The following is a 25113-nucleotide window of genomic DNA, read 5'->3' as shown; positions in this document are numbered from 1 at the left end:
CATTTTCACTATCTGCTTTAATCCTCACTACTTCCCTACACACCGTATTTCATTACCCTAATTTCTTAGCCGTGAATTTGGAGAGGTGGCCATGGTGCCCATGGTCACGCAGCCAAAAGCAGTAAAGACAGAGTCCAACCCAGGCTTTGCAGCTCTGAGGCAGTGCCTTCCTCAGCATCACTCGATGCTTCCACTGATACCTTGTACCACAGCATCCTACATAGTTGTTGTTAACTAGATGGGATCACAGAGCTCTTTGGGAATCTGGAGAAATGTGAAGACACTCGTCCTCCTAAATGCACACAAGTGCATCCACTCAGATGTAGTGGATGACCACCCTGTCCCAAGACTGATCAAGGAATCCATCACCTTCCATTTAAGAACACTATCTAGAAGTTAATTATAAACTATATTATATGGTTCTCTTATTTGGTATGTTTATATTTCATCTCCCCAACTTCATTGTAAGTTCCTAAATTCAGGGTCTATACCAGCTTTTTATCCATTTCCTCTAGAGTACCTTCCAGAATACCGGAGACTCACCAAACTTGTTATAGAAGATGCATCTGTACCACTCTTGCCATCCAAGCTCTGACCTTAACATGTCTGCTGTCTATAAACTAGAAATTCTTATTTATCACTTAAGAGAGCTGTGCACCTGAGCTGAAGAGGTGGGCTTCACATCTCTAAGTTAATCTAGCTTCCAGCTTTAAAGCCACTTTAGAGCTTTGCAAACATAAGTATGTTGCTTTGAAGACAGCTCTGGGTTTGAATCCTAGTCTTGCCACTTAATGACTACAAAATCATGCACAGACTACCTACATCCCCTCCGTCTATTCACCTGTAACATGGGTCTAAGAACAACTACCTTTCAGGTTGGTTATAAAGATAAAGACAGCATTGCAAAAGTGCTGAGAATATTACAGATGCTGAGAATGTAACAGATGCTAGTTATTATTAGTTTTATAATTATGTTATATGAATCCAGACATATATAATAGACATCCACTGCTGGCTAAAATAGGGCTGAATAAGACTGTAGCATACACCTAAAACATAGATTTGTGGGAAAGACAACGTGAGTTGAGTCCATCTATAAAAGACATATAAAATGTAGATTTGGGGCTAGCATCCAGTAAGCCTTCTAGGCCAAAAGAAGAATGTTAATCAAGTCATGTGGCAGCTTACACAAGAAGAGCAGGAGACAGATCGGACCAGAGTGGGGAGTAACTTGGGGAGATGTAAGACACCCAAACTGCCTAAATAAATTGGCCTGAGATTTATTGCCAGCCTGAGAAGTTTAAATGTATTCCAGAGAACCAGCATTCCTTAATGTGTTTCCTATGAAACATCAATCCTGCCTGTTGCTCTGCCAAAATAAGTAGAAATAAAAAAAATCTCTGCAGCTTAAATTAGTTTGGGAGGTACTCCATACTTCATCACCCTCCTTAAAGTTTACCCTGCACATTGGCATATAAAGGGCTCTGCAAATTCTGCAGCAAAGAAACATATTTGAGTGTATTTGACCCAGCATTTCCCTCATGTATTTAATCACGGAGCCGTGTTTTGAAAATATTATTCATTACTCTTCCTCAGCACTAGCGTTTTATAAAACAAACTTTGAGAAACTGCAAGAGACAGTGAAGGCGGCCGGTATAAGTTCTTGCGAAGGCCAGTGGCACGCAGGAAGGGCTGAAGGAGAAAAGACCAAGGTCAGTTGCAGGCAAGAGGATGAAGCTCTGGCTGCCATGGAAATGGGAAGGAACTTATTTATTAGAAAAACAATACAAAGAGACAATCAAGCAAGCAGACTTGATGACTGATTAGCAACATGGGAGAGAAATGCCAAGAGCATGAGAAATAACATTAAGGCCCCAAACCTGTGCAGCTGGGGTAAGGGGGTGCCAGAATTCAGTCAACAGATAGAAGCTGGAAACAGCCAATCATTTCTCCATCCAACTCCCAACCCTGAGAATCAAAGGTAGCAACTGTTACTAAAATTCAAATGCAGTACTTTGAAAGAATGTGGTCTCCCCCAAAATTAGAAGCTGAGATCTGCCATATCAGCATCTTGTCAAGAAGTCATATTAAGGCCCTCAGAAATCAGAAATCAGACACCAGAAAGACAGAGGAGCTACGGAAGGGGTGCTGTGGAGGCAGAGCCGTGAGCTCACAGGATGAAAAGGTGAAAAACAAAAGGAGAAGAGATACATGTTCTAAGGACAGGCGTGGAAGGGCAGAGCAGAGGAGTGGAGCGGTGGTTGGGGGCAGAGGCGGAGTACTAACCAAGAAGGGACTGTGATAAGAAGAAAGAATGATAGTGTTCATAAATTAAAACTTCACATCACAGGGAACTACATAGCGCAGCTAATGAGTCATTTCTCCAAACTCCCAGGGAAGGCTAGACCTTCAAGTATTGTAACCCAAGAGATGGGAGGTTAAGTGACCTCATAAATGTAGGTAAGTTTTTAAAAGGTGAGCAAATATAATGGCTCTCTAGTCATGCAGGGAGAAAAGAAATTGGCAAACTTCATATATGTTTGGAGGCAAGCCTCTGAAACAAATAAAAATGTAGTCAATGGAGAATAATAGTTCTTAAAAGTGTTGGCTTGGGAGACTCATGAAGCAGGGTATCAGCTGCCCACACCCTATTTAATTTCTCAGACCCTCAGATCACTCATTTGTAAAATGGAGATTCTACTTCATGGATCATTGTGAGAATTAAATGTTAGGATACATGGAGAATGTTTATCACAACACGGACTGACACGCACTTACATTCAATAAATATTTGCTGGCAATAGGAGCAATTTTAGTGGCAACAGAAGTAACAATTTTTGTTGTTCTTATTTTGCTCATAGTAGACATGACCTCCAGAGAGGAATAAATCTGCCTCGCAGTTTTGCATACGGTAATATGTAATTTATTATACAGTATTATCTATAAAGTGTAATATTTGTTTCAGAGTCTGCATTGTCTGGTCACTTTACTATATTTTAGATGTACCATTGCTAAGGGGTTTTGGTCACCAGTTTTTTCAGTCACAACTAGGTATATGCCTCTTTCTTGAAATTCAAGATGGCAGCCTTGACTAAATGTACCAGATGGCTAGTAATGAATTTATATATCTTTTTCTGTTCAAAACATAGTCTTTCCAAATTAGGCAAGAAAGTAACTTTTAATTGAATGATTTAATAATGGTGCATTTATATTAAGAATATTTTCCCAAGCAAAGATCCAGGGAGGCCATATGATGTGTGAGAACAATTATTGGACTAGAAGGTTAAAAAAGAGAGAAGGAGAGCAGGTTTTCATCCAGCTCTTCCAGTTAATACTACCAGGAACCTCAGTTTCCTTACCTGAGAAGTGAAAGGGCTGACCTCAAAATTAAGGTTCATTCATTTATACAATCCCATGATGCTGAAATGGTGATGCGTTTGAGTGACAGAGAAACTCTGCCCTTCTTCCTTACTCTTGGTGGAAATTCTACAGTAATTTCAAGTTTAAAACTATATGTATTTTAATATTGTGAGTAAGAAAATTTGGAGAGGTCTTCACCTTAGCACTGAAAATACCTACGGTGCAAGAAGGGGGGAAAAAAACCTAGAAAAATGAGTGGACGTGGAAAACCAAGCCAGTTTGATTTGTCAGTGAGCACAGAGCATACCAACTACCACTGCTCTGCACCTGAGCAGAGGTAGAGGTGTCACCAGTAGATGAAAGCCTGGGCACTTGAGCAGGCATTTCTTCCAGGATGGGATGGAGGGAAACGCTCTGAAATTGGAAACTCCTCCTAACATCCTTCTCTAATCTCTAATCCCTACCATCATAAAGCCCTCCAGGCCTTCTCTTCCCTTCCTAACTGCAACTGGTTGTTAAACTGTACCAGATGACAAAGAAGTCAACGGTAGACCTTCCGGACAGGCCCTGGGGCCTGATTTCATTGCAGGAACTCAGGCTCCACACTTACCTTGGGCGTTCTTCTAACCACTAAGCCTCAGTTCCTCAGTTGTAAAATGGAGCTCATAACATTATTTGACTCTAAGATGGCCGCGAGGATCAAATAAATAAGATCAAAAGAGATAGCCCACGACAATGCTTAGACCAGCAGAAGCTAAATAAATAATTAGCTGCTGCTGCTACGACTGCTGTTGCATTTCTTGCCATTATTATTTGATGATGATGATAAGGATGATGATGAGGAGGAGGAGGAGGAGGAGGATTGTTAACTAAAGAGTCAGAACTTAAGGAATACTAACACCCTGTAGGAACCACAATAGGTGGTGGATAAAAGATGACCCCTAATAACCTCAGGCTCCTCTTTCAGCTTTGCACCAACCCACGGACAGAAAATTTAGAGTAACCATACCCCTTAGAACAGAACAGCATATGAAACAGAAAACAAACTGGTGTCCTCACGCCCCTTCCAATGCTGCTCTTCTGGGGTGGGATTTCCTAGCCACCACGTGTGACACCATTGGGTTTTATTTGCCACCTCTGTCTGCTGGTTGGGCCTCGGAGCAGTGACAAACCCACCTCCAGATGTTCAAGCAGAAATTTCAGTGGCCACTTAGCTTAACACCTCCTTGGCAGGGCTAATGTCAACACCACAAATTCTTATTCTACAAGCATCTTGAGCTCTGGTTTCAAATTTCCTTGCTTTCCTGAGTTAAGGACAGACCCGTGGTGTTAAGGGACCTGGAGTTGCTTACAGTCTCGGGGGTCAGAAACCTTGCTCAAACACAGAATTACTAATTTGCAGAACCTCTTGTCAGTGGAGATTTCTCATAAAATGGGCCCCGAGGTGAGAGTTTAGTTAAATTGTTGTTGCATTCCCCCTCCTACCACCACTCTTTAATTGGAGATACTGGTAGGCATGCCTGGGGAGCTAAGTAAGATGTGCCCAGACTAGCCAGGGCAATTCCACAGCACCCTTGATGGGTGCACGCAGCAGGAAGGGGTCCTCTCAGGCACCAACGTGGTGCACAGTTGGAAACTAACCTGGGGGGGGGCAGTTTAAAAAGTCACCTGGCAACTGTGAGCCTCCTTGCACCCGGAGTTGCTGAAATCTGATATTTTCTATTACTTGTGGGACGTGTAGCTGAGGTTATTTCAATTAAATGCACATCTGTGCTCAGTATACCCTACCCACCTCTGTGTTAATGTAACTGTGACCTTTTGTTTTGAGTTGGGACTCTGATGACTAGGGCTAAGGTAGCTACAGGTACAGCTTAATGAATCTATGGGGTCCGGGTTTGGGCATCCACATCTGGGCTGCCTTTCGCTGCCTCTGATCCTGTACATGGTGAAGAGATCAAATTCTCTCTCATGGTCAACATCTCTCTGTCTCTGTGTCTCCCTCCCTCCCTCCTTCCCTCTCTCCCTCTACATACACACACACACACACACACACTCACAATCACACACATAGTCACACACCTCTCTTATCAGTGAAAACTTTGCCACTAAGTATTATTTCCATGCCTGAAAACAGACATTCTGCCGGCAAAGAATTTATCTGATTCAGGTCTCTTTGCTGGGTGGCTTGGTCGAGATTTCACCTACTGCTTGTCAACTCACAGTAAGATAACATTTTACTTAAACCAAGTGCTACATGCACAACAGACAGTGGCCTTCTTGGCACCCAACGTGCAGTCTTGTGACGCCCAGCCCAGGCAGAGTGGGAGCCGCTCTAGGCTACAGCTCTTACTTTGGCAAAAAACAGCATTTGCATGAAAGCTTTATAAAGTTTGTTTAGCTTACTTCAAATATTTTATTTTAAATAAATCACCCAAACCGAATTTAATTCTTTTCATTTGGACAAGGAGAAAGAGAGAACGTCCATGTTATTAAAAGACAACAATGCTTTTCATTCTTCCTTCAGGTCTGATTTTAACATGACTTTTTATTTTTGTCGATTTTGATGGAATCATAATTGCCCTTTCAGATCAACCCCAGGAAGATGGTGCTACTATGGGGAGTACAACAGGTTTGAGCCTCAACTGTTGCTTTTTACCTACTGAATTGTAAATCACCACTATCACTGACTATTGCAAAGGGAGGCCTGTAGAAATGTTCTACACATTTATTTGCTGTTCTTTTCAGAGGTCTGCAAGAGCCCCAAACACTACCAAGATGGACTACCCCAGTTGACAAGGCAGTAATTCTGTGGGATTTTAGAAACAGACAATCCAGTGTCATCTCTGCTGGAAATAATGTGACGTTCATTTAACAACAACAGGTAATAAAAGTAAGTTTTAGAGTATCTGAAACTGTATAATCAATCCTTTTCATCAGTGTATGAAACTATATATGTATCTAAGTATTTATTCTTGCCTCCTTCCAAAAAGGATTGGGAGTAGCTTACAGGCATACATACTAAATGATTCAAAACACATAAGGGCAGACATATAAGGTGAAGTCAGGAATAAGCTTATTACTCAAAAACTACCTGCCATTAGAGGTAGGCTACGAATTTATTTCTAGCTTCCTAGCAACTAAAGCAAAGATGGTGAATTTTAATCAATCAAGATTAATTATGCCTTTATCATTTTTTGTAGGGCTAAGCAATGAAAATCCAAACACACTCAATTACATCCAAAGACTTCTGGTCTGCCATTTTTTACACCAGCTCTGGGCTCCTATTTCATCTACTCACTGTGTATTGAGAGTAAGTTACTGCTACTAGCCCCACAGGTGTTTATTTCTGCATTCACCCATGCTGTTATCTCTGTTAGGAGTACCAATGGTTCTCAACCATTTGTCCTGGGGAGAAGGGTATAAATCACCCCAGGAGACATTTGGCAATGTCTGGAGACACTGTTGATTGCCATAATCTCTGGGAGAGAAGTGCTACTGGCCTATAGCTGATAGAGATCAGAGATGCTGCCAAACATCATACAATGTGCAGGATGCAACCCACAACAAAGAATTTTTTAGTCAAACTATAATACTGAGGTTGAAAACTCTGCAGCAACTAATGGGGTGTGTATGGGTGTGTGTGATTTTGTTTGAATAAGATAGAAATCAGTCACTTTTCTGTTTTAGAAAACACTAGCCTTCGTTTGTACTTCAGCCTTCATTGGTCTGCTCTAGAAACCCGTATGTCAGAAGAGCTTTTGTAATTGACAGAGTAGGAAAAAATGAGCCCCAAGGTTTGTTCTGGATGCTAGATATAATGCCAAAGTAATTTCAAAATAGGAGATCTTTAGGCCATAGCTAAAGGACATCAGAATAAGTCTACCTGATGTGTTAGGAAAATCTGGGCATTGCTTAAAAAATTTGGAAGTCATCCCATCTCTTAACTCAATCTGAATAAATAAACCTTGCCAATAGAATGTGTTTTACAGCACTGATGGAAGAACTGCTGGAGAGCAAGAGAGAGTAAACAGATGGAAAGAACACCAAAGGAAATTGAGAAATAGCCATCTGATGATATCATGTAGATTGGACCAAGAACCACATGCCTGGGCTCTTCCCGCACTGACCTGCTGGATGCAGGTGCACAGTCAATGGTCTCCCTGGTACCCTAACAGCTGGATGATTTTCTCCCTTGCCAACTGCTCTCTTAGCGACAGAAGTCAGGCTCATTCCCATGTTTTACAAATACAATAGTTAAGATGGCTGGTTAAAACCTTTGATTTTTGTCATGCCCATCCTACTTTTTTCTGACAAGCCACCATTATTCTAGATATGAAAAAAAAGGCTAGCTCATAGTGGACAGACTAATAATGAAATGTGATTTTTCTCTCAACTACCTCAGTAATCATCACCTTCATTCTTCATTCACTTCATTCACCTTCATAAAGTCGGATAATTCAACATTTGGGCTGCTTCTGCACAAGAAGCATGTTTTTATTTTTTTTTATTTATCATGTTTTTATTAAACTGATAAGCAGTGATCCTACCTGACAGCAGTGTGATTAGCAGATGTAACCTATGTGTTCATGCAAATTGAAATGGTTAGCTAGAAAATCTTAAGAGTTCCTTTGAACTCTGTGTCTGCTTCAATAAGGAAATACTTCCTAGAGAAATGCAAACATCTTCACTGACACGGATACAGAGGAGAACCTCATAAACTTAAATTCTACTTTGCTCATCCAGGAAGGAATGAAGCTGGAGGTAGCCTCCAAACCATCCGTAAACAAAGTTTCCTCAGAGAGTCTCTGGGAGGATGATTAAATGTAATAATTTATATACCATTTGAAATCAACTGGTGTGTTAATCATGGATAATTCTTCCTGCACTAACTGTGGGGCTCTAGTAAGTCATACTTGGTTGGCTTCCTTTGAGTTATTTTATGTACAGTATTCTCTTTAAAGAAAAATTATTTTATTAAATCTACAGTTTAATTTTCATTAATTCAATCTACGTTTTTATCCAGTGTATAATGTGTAATTATTTAATAGCTCTCTGTCTCAAGAAATAGTGAGAGATATATACAATAAATATATTTATTACATCTCACATACATATCTATTGTCCAAAAAAACAAAGCTAGGGTAACTTTTAGCTATATGATTTTAAACATGTGGAATGAAAAAACTTGTTTCTACATGAAAGCTGCTTTCAACAATCATCAAAGCCCACTTCTCTAAGGCTAACTAGTTCATAAAATACTTTCTAATAGATTTCATGGCTTTGTTAATCCTGCTTATACAATAGAACTAATTTGATAATGACATTACTAATACTTCTCTTTTGATGAAACACTTCAGAAGGTTATCTGCCTACAAGAGCTTACAAGAAACTCACTTCAGAATTAAGGACACACACAGACTGAAAGAGCAGGAATAGAAAAAATATCCCATGCAAATGGAAAGGAAAAGAAAGCTGGAATAGCTATACTCATATCAGACAAAATAGACTTTATTTTTTTTAAGATTTTATTTATTTATTTGAGAGAGAGAGAGCACATACGTGTGAGTCAGGGGAGAAGCAGATGGAGAGGGACAAGCAGACTCTGCACTGAGTGCAGAACCCCACATGGGGCTCGATCCCACGACCCTGAGATCATGACCTAAGCCAAAATCAAGAGTCAGATGCTTAACCAACTGAGCCACCCAGGTGCCCCCAAAATAGACTTTAACACAAAGACTATGATAAAAGGCAAAGAAGAGCATTATATAATGATAAAAGTGTCAATCCAGAAAAAAGATATAATATTTTTATGTTAATGTTATGTTTATTTATTTTAAGTGCTTTATTAATTTATTATATATGCACCCAACATAGGAGCACCAAAATACATAAAGCAAATATTAACAGAACTAAAGGGAGAAACTGAAAGTAATACAATAATAGCAGAAGACTTTAATATCGCATTTTCATCAATGGATAGATTATTCTGACAAAAAAATCCATAAGGAAACATCAGCCTTAAACAACACATTAGACCAGATGGACTTAATAGATATATGCAGAACATACCATCCCAAACTAGCAGAATACACATTCTTCTCAAGTGTACATGGAACATTCTCCAGGACAGATCACACGTTGGGCCACAAAAGTCCCAATAAACTCAAGAAAACTGAAATAATATCAAGCATCTTTTCCAACCACAATGATATGGAACTAGAAATCAAATTACAATTAATTAATTATAAATTCCAATTACAAAAAATGGGAAATACAAAAGCATGAAAACTAAACAACATGCTACTAAACAACCAATGGGTCATCAGAGAAATCAAAGGAAAAATCCAAAAATAACTAGAGACAAAGGAAAACAGAAATGCAACATATCAAAATCTATGGAATGCTGCAAAAGTGGTTCTAAGAGGGAAGTTCATAGCAATACAGACCTATCTCAAGAAACAGGAAAAATCTCAAATAAACAATTTAACTTTACACCTAAAGGAACTAAAAAAAAATAATAAGGACAAACAAAGCCCAAAATTAGTAGAAGGAAGTAACAAAGATCACAGTGGAAATAAATGAAGTCAAGACTAAAAACGCAACAAAAATGATCAATGAAATTAAGTTCTTTGAAAAGACAAACAAAATTGACAAAACTTTAGCTAAACTAGCCAAGAAAAAAAGAAAGGAGACTCAAAGAAATAAAATCATAAATGAAAGCGGAGAAGTAACAATTGATCTCAGAGAAATACAAAGGGTAATAAGACACTACTATGATCAATTACATGCCAAACAAACTCTTAGACATCCTGGAAGAAATAGATAAATTCCTAGAAACATATAGTCTTCTAACACTGAATCAGGAAGAAATAGAAAATCTGAATAGATGAATTACTAATAAGGAAATTGAAACAATAATTGAAAACCTCCCAACAAACAAAAATTCAGGACCAAATAGCTTCACTAGTGAATTCTACCAAACATTCAAAAATTTAATACCTAGTCTCAAACTTTTCCAAAAAAATTGAAGAGGAGGAAAAGCTTCCAAACACATGTTATGGCTAACATTACCCTGATACCAAAACCAGATAAGGACACCACAAAAAGAAAATTACAGGCCAATATCCTTGATAAACATAGATGCAAAAATCCTCAACAAAATACCAGCAAATCAAATGCAACAATACATTAAAAGGATCACATACCACAATCAAGTAGGATTTATTCCAGGGATTCAAGGATGGTTCAACAACCACAAATCAATCAATGGGATACACCATATTAACAAAATTAAGGATAAAAATAATCTCAACAGATGTAGAAAAAGCATTTGATAATATTAAACATCCATTTATGATAAAAACTCTCAACGAAGTGCATATAGAGGAAACATATCTCAATATTAAGACATATATAACAATCCTACAGCTAACATCATACTCAACCATGAAAATCTAAAAGTTTTTCTTCTAAGATCAGGAACCAGATAAGAATGCCCCCTCTCACCACATAGTATTGGAAGTACCTACCCAAAACAATTAGGCCAGAAAAAGAAATAAAAGCCCTCCAAATCAGAAAGGGAGAAGAAAAACTGTCATTATTTGCAGATGATATAATACTATATATTCATCTAAAACCCTAAAGAAACCACCAAAAAACACTTAGAACTAATAAACGAATGTAGTAAAATTGCAGAGTATAAAATCAATATACAGAAATCTGTGGCATTTCTATACACTAACAACAGAACATCAGAAAGAAATTTTTTTTAATTTTCACATATAATTGCATCAAAAAGAATAAAATATCCAGAAATAACTGTAACCAAGGAAGTGAAAGACCTGCACACTGAACTATAAGACATTGATGAAAGAAACTGAAGACACAAATAAATGGAAGAATATTTCATGCTCATACATTAGAAGAATTAATATTGTTACAATGTCCATACTACCCAAAGCAATCTACAGATTCAATATACTCCCTATCAAAATACCAATAGCATTTTTCACAGAACTAGAACAAATAATACTAAAATTTGTATGGAAACACAAAAGACCTCAAATAACCAAAGTAATCTTGAGAAACAAAAACAAAACTGGAGGTATCATACTCCCTGATTTCAAATCATACTATAAAGCTCTAGTAATCATATTTTTTTGGTACAAAAACAGAATACAGATCAATGGAACAGAACTGAGAGCCCAGAAATAAACCCACACATATATGGACAATTAATGTATGACAAAGGAGCCAAGAAGATACAATGGAGAAAGGACAATCTCTTCAATAAATAATTGTAGGAAAACTGAACAGCCACATGCAAAAGAATGAAACTAGACCACTACATTTCACTATACACAAAAATTAACTCAAATGGATTTAAAGACTTGACTGTAAGACCTAAAACCACAAAATTCCTATAAGAAAACATAGGCAATATGCTCTTGACATCAGTCTTAGCGACATCTTTGTGAATCTGACTCCAAAGGCAAGAAAAACAGAAGCAAAAATAAACAAATGGGACTACATCAAGCTAAAAAGCTTCTGCACAACAAAGGAAACCATCTTCAAAATGAAAAGACAACTTACTGAATGAGAGAAGATATTTGTATACCATATATCTGATAAAGGGTTAACATCCAAAATACATAAGGAACTCGTACAATTCAACAACAAAAAAACAAACAACCCAATTTAAAAAAAGGGGCAAAGGGGCGCCTGGGTGGCTCAGTTGGTTAAGCGACTGCCTTCGGCTCAGGTCATGATCCTGGAGTCCTGGGATCGAGTCCCACATCGGGCTCCCTGCTCAGCGGGGAGTCCGCTCCTCCCTCTCATGCTCTCTGTTTCTCATTCTCTCTCTCGCAAATAAATACAATCTTAAAAAAATAAAAATAAAAAATAAAAAAATAAATAAATTAATTAATTAATTAATTAAAAAAGGGGCAAAGGCTCTGAATAGACATTTCTCCAGAGAAGACATCCAGATGGCCAGCAGGCACATGAAAAGATGCTCAACATCACTAACCATTATGGAAATGAAAATCACAACCACAATGAGATATTACCTCACACCTGTTAGAATGGCTATTATCAAAAAGACAAGAGATAAACAAGTGTTAGAAAGGGTATGGAGAGAAGGGAACTCTCATCCAGTGTTGGCGGGAGTGTAAATTGGTGCAACCAGTATGGAAAATAGTATACAGATTCCTCAAAAAATTCTACCACATGATTCAGCTATTCTACTTCTGGGTATTTATCTGAAGAATACAAACACTAATTTGAAAAAATATATGCACTTCTATATTCATTGCAGTATTATCTGCAATAGCCAAGATATGGAAACAACCTAAGTGTCTATTGATATGTGAATGGATAAAGATGTGGTATATTTATACAATGGAATATTACTCAGCCATAAAAAAAGAATGAAATCTTGCATTTGTAACAACATGGATGGACCTTGGGGGTATTATGCTAAGTGAAATAAGTCAGATGAAGAAAGACACATACCACATGATTTCAATCATATGTGTTGTCTAAAACAAACAAACAAATAAAATAAAATAAAAACAAACTCAGAGATACAGAGAACAGAGTAGCGGTTGCCAGAGGGGAAGTGGATAGGGGAGGGTGTGTGTGTGTGAAATGGATGAAGAAAGTCAACTTTATGGTGATAGATGGTAACTAGACTTGTGGTGATACTTCGTAGTGTATACAGATGTCGAATTATAAAGCTGTACACATGAAGCTTACTAAACAAACAAATAAATAAAAATATCAGCTGTCTCAAAACTGTATGAATTTGAAAAGGACGAAAATAGCAGTTTCCAAGTCACATGTCAACATGTGTGGATAACATTGATCTTGTTGCTATGCTCTGTCTAAATGATTAGGAGTGCAATCTCAGCCAGCTTTCGGAATAAGCCATGGTAGAGAGAATCTTCAAAAACTCAGCTTAAAAATAACAGTGTGGCAAACGATCACCAGTCTAAAGACCTCGCTTCGCTTCACCAACAGTAACACTGGATGTGCACAAGTGAAATGGTGAAGAGGGTGAGGGTGGGGAGAAGGAAGTGTAGCTGTTTGGCTTTATAATGATAGAAGGAAAATCCCTCCCAGAGTATGTATATTGTTTGTCTTACTGGATATCACCTTAACTGCTATGACTGCAGATGCTATTAGTTAAAATGCATATTAAGTTATCTGGTCCTTCTTAAAACCTCATCAGACCATTTAACTTCTAAATTTCTATTAGCAACAATTTCTAATGGAAACATCTCAATTTTGGCCTACTGTGAGAGGGTTATAATTGACTTAAAGTGTCTGGAGGAAAGTGGGGTGATCCCATCCCATACCAAGAGACACAAAATGTGCCAAAACTTACACCACCATTTTTCTTGTTGAATTATAAAGTGTGAAACAAATATTAATAGCAATTTCCAAAGGAATAAACTTACTTTCAGTGCAAATAGGACAGCATCCTTTTCTGTTTAGAATTTTACCCTAATCAAGAGGGAAAGAAAAACAAACAAATTTAATGTTAAGAAACAGGGTCTGCTGAGGACAAAACTCTTTTTTTAAATCTGATACCAGTTAAACCAATGAAATCAGTCCAAGCTGTATTTGAACTTGATGCCCAGACAGTGATGATGATGGCAAAAATGAACTTTGAAGTATCAGGTTCTAATGCAGGCAAAGTCATTCAGAAAGCTTTCCTGTTCTTATCCTCTGAGAAATATAATATCCAAGGGGCTCACTGGTGTGATTTTTCTCACATGGGGGGAAGATGGAGACAGTCTGGATTCAACCTTTTCATTGATATCCAAACTAGCCCTCTAGAGACAAAGCATACACACATAAAAATGGGAATCATCTGTCAACCTCTCAATTCTGTCTTTGCTTGTCAGAGGGGCCTGTTTCAAACAATAAATCATATCCCAAGCACAGGCCTATGGATATGGACAATTATCTGTGCTACAGAACAAATTCAGTCAGATTTCTTCTTTCAGAAAGTGGTATGCTATCTATGTTAAGTCACTGTTATGCAGTCAAAGCCAATGAAGCTGAGGGTTTTGAAATGCTGAGTAATTTTCCATTACCTTTCTGGAAATACAGTGTAATCTCCTATATTCCATTTCTTCTAATTTTTTTTTAATGCATGGCATTAAAAGGAGGAAACGTATTCTCAGGGTCCATATCAGAGAATGTCATTGTCTTGTCTCTGACTCAATGAGACTCACAGAGAAAAAGAAATGTGGTCAATTGCCATTAGCGGTCAACTGCATAAAGAATAGATTTAGGCACTCAAAAAAAAAAAAAAATCATGGGGACTTTAAAAATGCTAGTTGATAATTGAAGAACTAGAACCACGCCTCATTCATTTTTGCATCAGCCAGGCCTAAAATGGTACATTAGAGACTATGACAACTTTGAAAGAGGCTTAAAACTCGGGCCCACTCAGCCCTCCCTGGTTTGGGGCATTATGATATATTTTCATTGCCTAGAGCTTGATTATCTATTTCTATTTGGCACAGAGGCTCCCTTCGGTGTCTTGTGACTGAAAGCAGTTGAAGAAAAGACCAACTGAGATCGGTTGGGGCTGCTGGAGTGGTGGCCCCAGGGGAGTGCAGTAAAGTGCTCTATCAGGACGCAGAGCTACTTGAACAAAGGCCCCAACAAAGGGTGACTATATGATCCCCTACATCTGCACCTTGGCAGAAACTGCCATCTCCCTTCTCCTGAAACTGAGTGGAGCTGCTAATCTCACTGAATCACATAAGGAATAAGTCAAGCAGAAGCTATGAAGTCTAGGCTCCCAAGTTCTATGTAACTAGCTGTGGAACTCTGGACACGTTGTGACCTCACTGGTAAGAAGTGTCTAGTAATAGCACCCAACTCAGAGGGGTGGTCTCAACATTAAACAGGGTAAGTCCTGCGACCATAGGGAAAGTCTCAGTACGTATCAGTGATGATGAGACGGCAGTGTTATAAACAACCTGTCCCCACTGGAAACCCTCACAGCCCTCTCACCAAAGGCGCTCCTTTTCCTCAGGGCTGGGGATGAGGGAGGGGTTGAGGGAGAGTGGGGTCTGTCAGGGAGGATGGACAGGAAACCCTTCTTCAACAAGGCACACATACTTCTGGAAAAAGAGATGAGTAGCAGTCAGGAAAGATAGAGCAGGGAATAGAGTCTGCTTCTTCAAACACACACACACACACACACACACACACACACACACACACTTTTTTTAATTTCCCCAGGCAATGCAAGGGAGGGGAAATAAGCATTTAACAGGATTTCCATGGTAGAACTAAGTTATCTTCCAAAGTCCTTGTGCTGGCCCCTGAGGAACAGCTGGAAGGATGCCTAGAAACAGAAATGTGGCCCTTGGGGCAGGAGCCGAGCGGGACAAGCTTCGACAAGACCAGGAGGGGTGAGGTGGGGGAAAGGTCTGCACTTGGAGAGATGGATGCTCCTGGCTCAAATGAGGTCGTCAAAGAGGAGATGCTAATGAGATGCCGCTGACATGAAGAACGTTGACCTCCCCACAGCAAGAGGACAATGAAACCCATCAAGCCTGCCGCAAGCCGGGGGACTCCAGTCAAGCTGGAAACCCCACCACGGCCTGCTGAGGCTAGTTACTTGAGCCACCAGGTTGGCACAGCATCCTGTTTTTGTCTTGTAGAATAAGGAAGCCCATTATTACCAACATGTGCTGCCTGAGTTCATTAGCAGTGAGGGTTCCCCAAGGACTGGCATAAATGATGTGATCCCATTTTTCCCAATGAATATTTATAAGCAGACCATGTTCAAGTCTACTTATTGTATCTCCTTTTTTTTTCTTTCATGGGAGGTTTTCAGTTTTATGTCTGAGGCTTTTTAAAGCAAGACTAATTAGGGTTGGTTTTTTTTTTTTCCTTTTTTTTCTCCCCCCTTCATTCAGTTGTGCAATAGCAACAGCTGTTGTTTTTTTCGTGCCTCATTTGGCACTCAAGTAAAAACAGCAACTTTTTGTTTATAATAATAACAGATGTGAATAAAATTAAAAGCTGTCTATAACAGAGAAGGGAGGACATGCCCTGAATATATGGATATATTTTTTTCATTCACTGGAAGGTACTGAATAGGTTTGACATTTTCCCAAAATGCATAAAACCTTGAGAGGTTTCAAGTTGCCGAGGTGAAGTCAATGAAGCTCATGCTTTGGAAGATAATGGCGGCTTTCTTCGGAGTTCTGGAACTGTGCGTTTCTGAAAAGAGATATTTCCATAGGGGCACTATTTCCATTTGGGGCTAACACGGAGGCCAGGGTTAGGGAAGGAAAATGCAGCAAAGGGGTCGGGGGTGCTGCTAGGCCGCCAGAGAAACCTCTCGAGGAGTTTATTACTAAATGACTACATACTACTTTGAAAGACTAAGGGAAGAAATCCCTAATTTGAGAAGAGAGAAAGAGAAGAGAAAAATGGGAAGGCTGTTCAATGGAAAACCCAACAAAAGGAACAAGAGAGCAGATCTAACAGGAGTTGGAGACATTGAAACAAAGAAGTGGGAAAAGTCAATGAGGAATAGGAGATTTGGGACAAGTGAAAGGTTAAGAGCTATTTTCATGCGAGACTAGAATCTGGGTGGAAAGTGCAAAAAAGGAGTGAGCCTTGCAAAGGGGGTTGTGGCTGTCCAGGAACCTGGAAGTATCAGTGGATCTGGATTCTGTGTTCAGAAGATGGCATGTAACCATGCGACATGTAGGGTGTTTCCCAAGACCTTAAGGTAAAGAAAAAAACCAACCTGCATTCCAGACATACCTGCGGGCAGCTGCTGACGGGAACGCACTGCTTCTTTCGACACTCTGTCTTGCCTTTCACACAAGCACAGATGGTGCAGTTAACAGAGGACCACATCTCTCCATCCTACAGGAGAGAGCACAGGATTCTGCTATCAGCTGGAGGCTGATGGGAGCTAATCCAACAGGCTGGGATTTCTCTGCCAAGGAGAGCATTTCTTACCCTGAGTGAGGGATCCATCATCAGACTAAATTACCCTGAGATGTCTCTGCGATTGGAGGGTGTGTGTGTGTGTGTGTGTGTGTGTGTGCGCGTGTGTGTGTGTGTGTGTGTGTGTGTGCCCTCTCCAGGATAGAAAAAGAATTCTTGTGCATCTAACCAAATCATATTTGCATCTTGCTCCTCCTGCATTGTTTACTTAGCTTCACCCTGGAAGACAAACATGAGTTTTCACACATGATGCAGTAGCAAAGCTCTCATTTTCCTGTTTGATAGAACTGAAATGTTTAAGCTGTCCCAGACACCAATGGTTGAGATGTACAAAAGTGGTTAGTTTGTTCCCAGACGTGACATGGTTCTGGACTACATAGGACATGAACATGCAAAGAACAGAGGCTAATTCAAAGGACTCTCATTGCCCAGGCAGACACCTGATCAGCAAGCCATCCAAATATGTGGAGCCCAGACAGAATACTCCAAGATAACGTGTCCCTGCCTGTCAGATCCTCTGCTCCCAAAAAGCTGGTTAGCACCTTGGAACACATTTTCTAACCCAGAGAGGGCTTTTGAGGAATATTTTTGGCTCACCGAATTTATGATATGCAATTGCCAAATACCCAGCCACAAGAAACCCCGTTCCTCTAGAGAATGTGCAGGGACGCACGGCCCAGCTTGGGGAAAAGTAGATTACATGCACGAGAGATGGGTCTGAAAACAAAACAAGGATTCCTTCCTGGGTTTGTAAATATAAGCAGCGAGTTTTGTTAAAAACAGAGAAACTAGCTCAGATTTTGATGATGACTGCTCCTTTTCCTCTTCCTTCTCATTTTTTGAAGCTATATTAAGGACTACTAGAGCCTTTTATTTCTCAGGAGAGAAAGAACTAACTGAATCTGTCTTAAAGGGCATCTGACTAGTCCAAATTCTCTGAGTACACATTTCTAGGACTTGGTGTTTCAAAGATGACTCTCTGCAAATTATTTTAAGCCTCATCACATAAAGGAACCTTTGTATCCGGGGCTTGAAAGCACTTTGCACACAATACCAGCATGAGAGGGAGTCTGTTGCATCCAGGTGCTCGGGAAATGGAGGATGACTTTATGTTAAAGGGACACATGAGTGGCTCTGAGAGGCTGGTGTAAATACAACACACACACGACCCCCTTCCTTTGGGCATGACCCATCATGTCTTCTTACTGATTGCATAGGAATCAAGACTCTTCCTCCAACTCTGTCAATGTAAAAGGAAATCTGGCTAAGTGCAGGATGAGGAGCTCCCACGTCTGACTTGATTCCGTAGTTCTCGGTCTCAGGAATGTCCTGAGGTGGCGCCTTCAGGTACAGAAAGACTCCCTCCACCCAACAGACCAGATAGAAAGCCCTTTGGACAAAGAAAACAATCTTCATTCTGATGTTTACATGGTCACTGCCCAGCTGTGCTAACAGAGAACTACGGGTAGCAGTTGACGAGTAGCAGACGGTCAGTGGCCAACCCTGGTGGCTCAGTGGGGCAAGGCTCTCTCACCTTTGCTCAGCAGCTGCACTGGCTTCAACATCCTCACCTGAGCATCTTCCAAGTGAGAAAAATCTCTCTTTGAAAAAGAAGCTTTGTGAAAAATTCTAAAAGTATTAAGCTATAGAACCATCAGGATCTTGGAAAGGGACACTGAGCATCTCTAACTGAATGAGATGCCCCCAGTCATTAGGGCACCCAGAACAGCACCGTCTTCAGCTCAGTCCCAGTCACTGGCCCTGCACATGTGGTGATCGTGTTTCACAGGCTTAAAATACTTTGTAAAGCAAAAATAAAGCCAAAAAAAAACATTTTTCCAAACAGTTGCTTCTCTGCCCCACGTGTATTTGATCTTAAATATATGTATATATAACATTGCGATATAAATAATTACATTTGCATACACACACACACACGACATATGTGTCTACAAAATATGGATTACTCTGGTCTGCCTTTTGTCTGGAGCTTTCTACATTCCCGTATAGTATAGTGGTTCCCAGGCGCTTGGCTTGTGACATACCCGGAAAATCTTGTTGCCAAACTTGCACACCTTGATGTCCTCCGGAGGCATGCGCAGGAGGCACTCTTCACAACACATCTCCTCCCCTCTGACGCAGCCACCAGAGTGGGAGCACTTCTTCTTACACACCACGGTGGAGTCCTGGGGGCCCGAGGGCAAACCAGAAATTAAAAATGTTTTCCATCTCTACCAAACATCCCACCTGACCTGCCTTTTAACAACCTACAACTAACTGCTTTAAAACATATTCTGAAGATATCACACTGTAACTTGTTGCAATAAATCTCTCTTTCCCTTCAAAATGTTATTTGTTGATGAGGTATCTGGACAAGAAGATGAAGAAGCTAGGAGAAGTGTGATATACCTTCGCTACCTTCCAAGTGTCTACAACTTAATGTTCAAGAAACTTCTGGTTCCACTCCAGCCAGCGTGTGGCTCACCAGTTTCCTTCTTCCTGCCCTTTTCCTCTTGCACGTCCTTCATGAACTTTGCTCTCTGGGGTCTCCTCCAGGGCTTTATGCCACCTTCAGGGAGTTTAGCATAAAGGCATGGTATCTAATCAAAAAGTAAACACTAGGAGCTACTGTTCCTCCTCAAGATGAAATTCCTTAGTGTGTTCTATGTTCACAGAAGAACTGAACGAGCAAGTCCAAAACTGGGCCTGGGCTCTAGGGCTTCTCCATAAAGTATGTAACCTTCATCAGGCCACTTACCCCCTGGGAGTGACGAGTTTATGTCTGTAACTTTAAGAGGTATGGCTTGCTTTCTAAAGAAGTGGCATCGCATGAACACAATAGCCAAGTAAATTGTGCCTACTGATTTATTCAACACATTGAAGAAAAATTCAGAGCTGTTCAAGAAAAGTAAACTTGTTTAGTTCCCCAGCCAACAAGTTGCAATTTTACTGGAGTAGGTTGTCAGCTGGAATGAATGTAAGAGCAAAACATTTGTGAGACTCGGTGGCAGGCAGGGATGGAGGAAAGCGGTGTCCCACGTAGATGGGCAATCCCCTCACAGTGTGGAGTTAGTGGGAGACCGATGACAGGGAAACGAGACCAAGCCCTCTCCTGTTAGTTAGCGTTGAGAGAGAGCTCACTTAAACAGGTTGTGTCAATCAATGTATGTAACTTCCGTAGCTCCTCTGTTAATCCTATGACTTCAAGAAGTACTCCTGGTATTCATCCACTATACTCCTACTGACCTATCCATCTAAGATTAATATGACAATGAGATAATCCTTTTAAAAATGGCATTAGTTGTGTTTTATTTTTAAGGTTCTACCACATCAGATTATGGATAGGATTTAGCATTGGACAAGACCATTCATTTATTAGGTGTGTTATCTTACGCAAATCCATCTCCTTGAGCCTCAGATTCCTCATCTTCAAAATGGAGGTGAGAGTACCTGCTCCTCAGATTTATTGTGCAATTTAAATGAAATACATAAAGCACTTGCCACAGTTTCTGGCACATAGAAATTATTATAGGTCAACTCATAAACTGGGAAAAAATATGTTGCCAAGCTGCACGTCTTGATTTCTAGTTTGAAAACAGCGCACTCCCTAGCTCTCAAGTAATACATACTTCGCAGTTATAGATTTCCCACCTTTCATTACACACACACACACACACACACACACATACGGCACACATTAGATCATATGCCTGGCAGTAGTTTAAGCAATGAGAATACAGAGATGGATGGATGTGCTTCTGTCTACAAGGAGTTCACAGAGCAAAAGGAGAGAGAGAACCATGGGAACAAATAAATTGCAATATAATGTAGTAAACAGAATTAGTAAAGGTATAGAGGTAACAGAAAAGAGGGGTAACTACCTACCTATGTGAGTCAGGAAAGCCTCCCCAGAGGAGGTAACATGTGAGATAAGCTGTTGTGTATGAAGAGGAGTTTGCTAATCAGATTGAAAGAAGATGAGGATACACTCCAGGTGGAGGAATCATCAGATCTGAAGGCACAAAGACCTGAAACCATACTGTGCTCAGAGTACTACTGAACAATTTCCTGCACCTGCCATGGCACTGGGTGGAGATGCTGAAGAGGGAAGCTCTAAGCAGACAGAAAATAATACTGATTATCCAAAATGACTTCGAGCATCCAGTTTTCCAAAGATGACTGTAAATGCATACTCTGAGAAAAGACAACCTCTTGAAGGAACAGTATCAATTACACTTTTTTGAGCACGGGGATATATTGCCTAATCTTCTCTCAAAGAATCCATGAGACCCAAAGCACTGCAAGCATAACGGATTCTCAGTCTGCTCTCCTGCAATTAAGAGAACTGGGGATGTGATATGTTTCATCAAAGGTTCAGTACCCTCAAGAGGAACCTGTAAACCTGTAAAATTCTGGAGAGCAAGAAAAGTCTGGAGGATGGAGGCCAAGGCACACAGAAGGAGTGGCTATATGTTTAGCATAGGATAGTATAAACCACAACGAGAGGAAGGAGCCTGAGGAAAGTATTCTCAGGCTTAGGAAATACTCAGTGTTCAGTGCCAAGGAACAGACAGTTCAGCCCCTATTCAGCCACCCCCCTGAAGGAGTGCATGCTACTTAACAAAGCATGCCTCAAGTAATCAGGAACTTCTGAACTCTAATCCTAGCTACTGACTCATAGCTGACATTGAGCAAAACTCCTCTTTCCCTCTCTAGTGCTTTAGCTATTAAAAACAAAACAACAACCATCACCACCGAAATGCATTATTCTAAATTCATGTCACACAGATGTTTGGGTTAACTCACTAATGAATGATCCTAAAATCTCCCATTAAAATGATTCTCTTCTTGGTTTTAAAAATAAATCACTGCATAAGCACAGTCAATTAATGTGTGATGTGCATCCCTTTAAAATTCTGGAGGCGCCTGGGTGGCTCAGTCATTAAGCATCTGCCTTTGGCTCAGGTCATGATCTCAGGGTCCTGGGATCGAGCCCCGCACTGAGCCCCGCATTGGACTCCCTGCTCTGCAGGAAGCCTGCTTCTTCCTCTCCCACTCCCCTTGCTTGTGTTCCCTCTCTCACTGTGTCTCTCTCTGTCAAATAAATAAATAAAATCTTAAAAAAAATAATAAAAATAAAATAAAATTCTGGAGCTGTGGAATTCTTTCTTTACCAGTCATTAGACCTCTGGTTGCCTTTGGAGAAAAGCAAGCAATGCCTCAGGTAAGAAATGGTACAATGAACAATGCATAAATACCCTCTTCCCAAACTATCAGGTTTATCTTTGTAATAAACTGTAAATCCACGCCTTTCTTTCCTCTTGAATGTGATTAAAGTCATTTTTATTGCGAGGTGTGTCAGAGAATTCATCTTTGATAGTTAGAGCCAGAGAACACTGCCACATCTATTTGTCTGATTTTAGAAAGTACCTCAGGATAGCCCCCTCAGACTTTAGTTCTCACCTCTGGAACCTAACTTGTAGGTCCTGGGAAGATAACAGTGAATTGTAATTTGGGTCCTATGTTTTAACTTCCTCATGACTTTGAGTATGATCTCAACTAGTAAAATGGCATTGATAATGCCTCCTTCCAGTAAGTAACACATTGTGTTACTTGTAACACATGGCTATAATGTTAACAATAAAACCCCGGGGTGCCTGGGTGGCTCAGTCATTAAGCGTCTGCCTTCGGCTCAGGTCATGATACCGGGGTCCTGGGATGGAGCCCCGCCTCAGGCTCTCTGCTCAGCGGGAAGCCTGCTTCTCCCTCTCCCACTCCCCCTGCTTGTGTTCCCTCTCTCGCTGTGTCTCTCTCTGTCAAATAAATAAAATCATTTAAAAAGAAATAAATAAATAAAAATAAAACCCCAACTGCATTGTTGGACCTCAGCCCCTCAGAACCACATTACCTGGCAGGTGCATGCAGTGCAGTTATCGTAGAGAAATGAAGATCCATTGTCATAAACGTCACTGCGAAAGAGGCAGCTTCCAAATGGGAGGTCAAACACTTTCCTCTGACCTAGAGGGAAGCAACAGCATGGTGTAAGCAAGACAGAAGCCAGGATGTCCCACTTTGTCATCAACAATTATATCACAGGGCTGTTAAACATTTTCACAAGAGCAGGTAAATATGGTGCACAAAAATAGTCCTGGGTCAGATGTTCCCAGGGAATCCCCTGGAGTCATTAATGTAGAGAGCTTTTGTTATAAAGAGTTTGATTCCACACTGAATCTTGTAAGTTCAACAAATCTTTATTACCATTATAGTGAACCAAGATGACCAGGTCTATGTTGACCTGCCCTCATGGAGCTCACAGTCTACTGGTGAGACAAACCCACAAAAAATGATTTCAACACAACAATACGGTAAGTTGTGGAAAGAAGCCAATATGGGAACTGTAGGGACAGGGAGGACAGAGAAGATTTCTTAGAAGATGTAATGCCTGAGCTGCATTTTAAAGAATAAGTAAAATTATCCAGAAAGAAGGTATTGGCAGGGAAGAGGCAAAAGGAGTCAAGATATCCCAAGAAGAACTAGAATGAGTGAAAAGAAGAACCAGTGATACTGCATCTTGGTTGGAGAAATGGCAAGTCCACGGGTATAAAGGATGGCACTAACTCAAAATGTGCATAAAGGGGAGCAAGATGGCGGAGGAGTAGGAGACCTGGATTTTGTCTCCTCTCAGGAATTCAGCTGGATAGGGATCAAACCATCCTGAACACCTACAAACTCAACAGGAGATCAAAGAAAAGAATAGCAACAACTCTCTGAACAGAAAAGCGACCACTTTCTGGAAGGTAGGACGTGCGGAGAAGTGAATCCGAGGCGATATTCGGGAGGATAGACGGCGGGGGAGGGGCCTCCGTCGGCGGCTTCTGGCAAGTGATAGAGCCGCGGAGCACAAAATCGGAACTTTTAGAAGTCGGCTCCTCTGAGGGACGTCACTCCGGTGGCTAAGCAGGGGGTGGAACCCTCGTGGGACAGTGTGGTCTCGGGACCCTCGGGGTCACAGAAAGACCGGGGGTGCCTGAGTGCGGCAGAGCTCCCAGGTATCGGAGTGGGGAAGCCGGCTGCAGAGACGGAGCCCAGGCGCGGGCTCTCAGCTCGGGGTTGCCATAAACCGTGATCCGGGGCGCAGTCGGGCCACGGCTCCTCCAGCAGGGACCCGACAAGTGGCAGATCCAGGGAGACTCCCCTTCCTCCCCCGGGAGGAGCGGCGCGGGAGCGCACAGCAGGGATCTGCTGGGTTTGGAGACTCCACCCGGGGTCGGGTGCCAGAGATAGAAACGCGCGGTCACAGGCCGGGTGAGCACGGAGTGTGGCCAGAGACCAGGGAGACGGGAGTGATTGACTGCTTTTCTCTGGGGGCTCACTGAGGAGCGGGACCCCGAGTTCTCGGCTCCTCCGGGGCGGAGACTGGGAGGCCACCATTTTCACTCTCCGCCTCCAAAGCTGTACGGAAAGCTTGCAGGGAACAAAAGCTCCCAAGAGCAAACCCGAGCAGATTACTGAGCCCGGACCGGAAAGGGTGGGGCAATTCCGCCTCCGACAAAGATATTTGGGAACCACGGCAACAGGCCCCTCCCCTAGAAGATCAGCGAGAACAGCCAGCCAAGACCAAGTTTACCAATCAATGAGAATGGCAGAACTCCAGCGCTAGGGGAATACTGCACATAGAATTCATGGCTTTTTTACCATGATTCTTTAGTCTTTCAAAGTTAATTATTTTTTTTAGCTGTCTTTTTTTCTTTTTTCTTT

At 41.0% G+C, this 25113-nt stretch overlaps 1 protein-coding gene across 3 annotated transcripts in view; it reads right to left on the bottom strand.

The window, feature by feature from the left end:
* The window catches only part of BMPER (BMP binding endothelial regulator), a 239995-nt gene that overhangs the window by 76856 nt on the left and 138026 nt on the right, over window positions 1–25113 (bottom strand). For all 3 annotated transcript variants that reach the window (XM_078059447.1, XM_078059448.1, XM_078059449.1), the window contains exons 8-11: window positions 23264–23373; window positions 19401–19541; window positions 17167–17271; window positions 13821–13866 (exon numbers count right to left, since the gene is read on the bottom strand). In XM_078059447.1, coding sequence (XP_077915573.1) covers window positions 13821–13866; window positions 17167–17271; window positions 19401–19541; window positions 23264–23373 — 402 coding nt within the window. The remainder of the gene's footprint in view (window positions 1–13820; window positions 13867–17166; window positions 17272–19400; window positions 19542–23263; window positions 23374–25113) is intronic.

Source organism: Halichoerus grypus, chromosome 12 (assembly GCF_964656455.1).
Source record: "Halichoerus grypus chromosome 12, mHalGry1.hap1.1, whole genome shotgun sequence".
Lineage (NCBI taxonomy): Eukaryota > Metazoa > Chordata > Mammalia > Carnivora > Phocidae > Halichoerus > Halichoerus grypus.
This window is presented reverse-complemented; position numbering and strand designations above follow the sequence as displayed.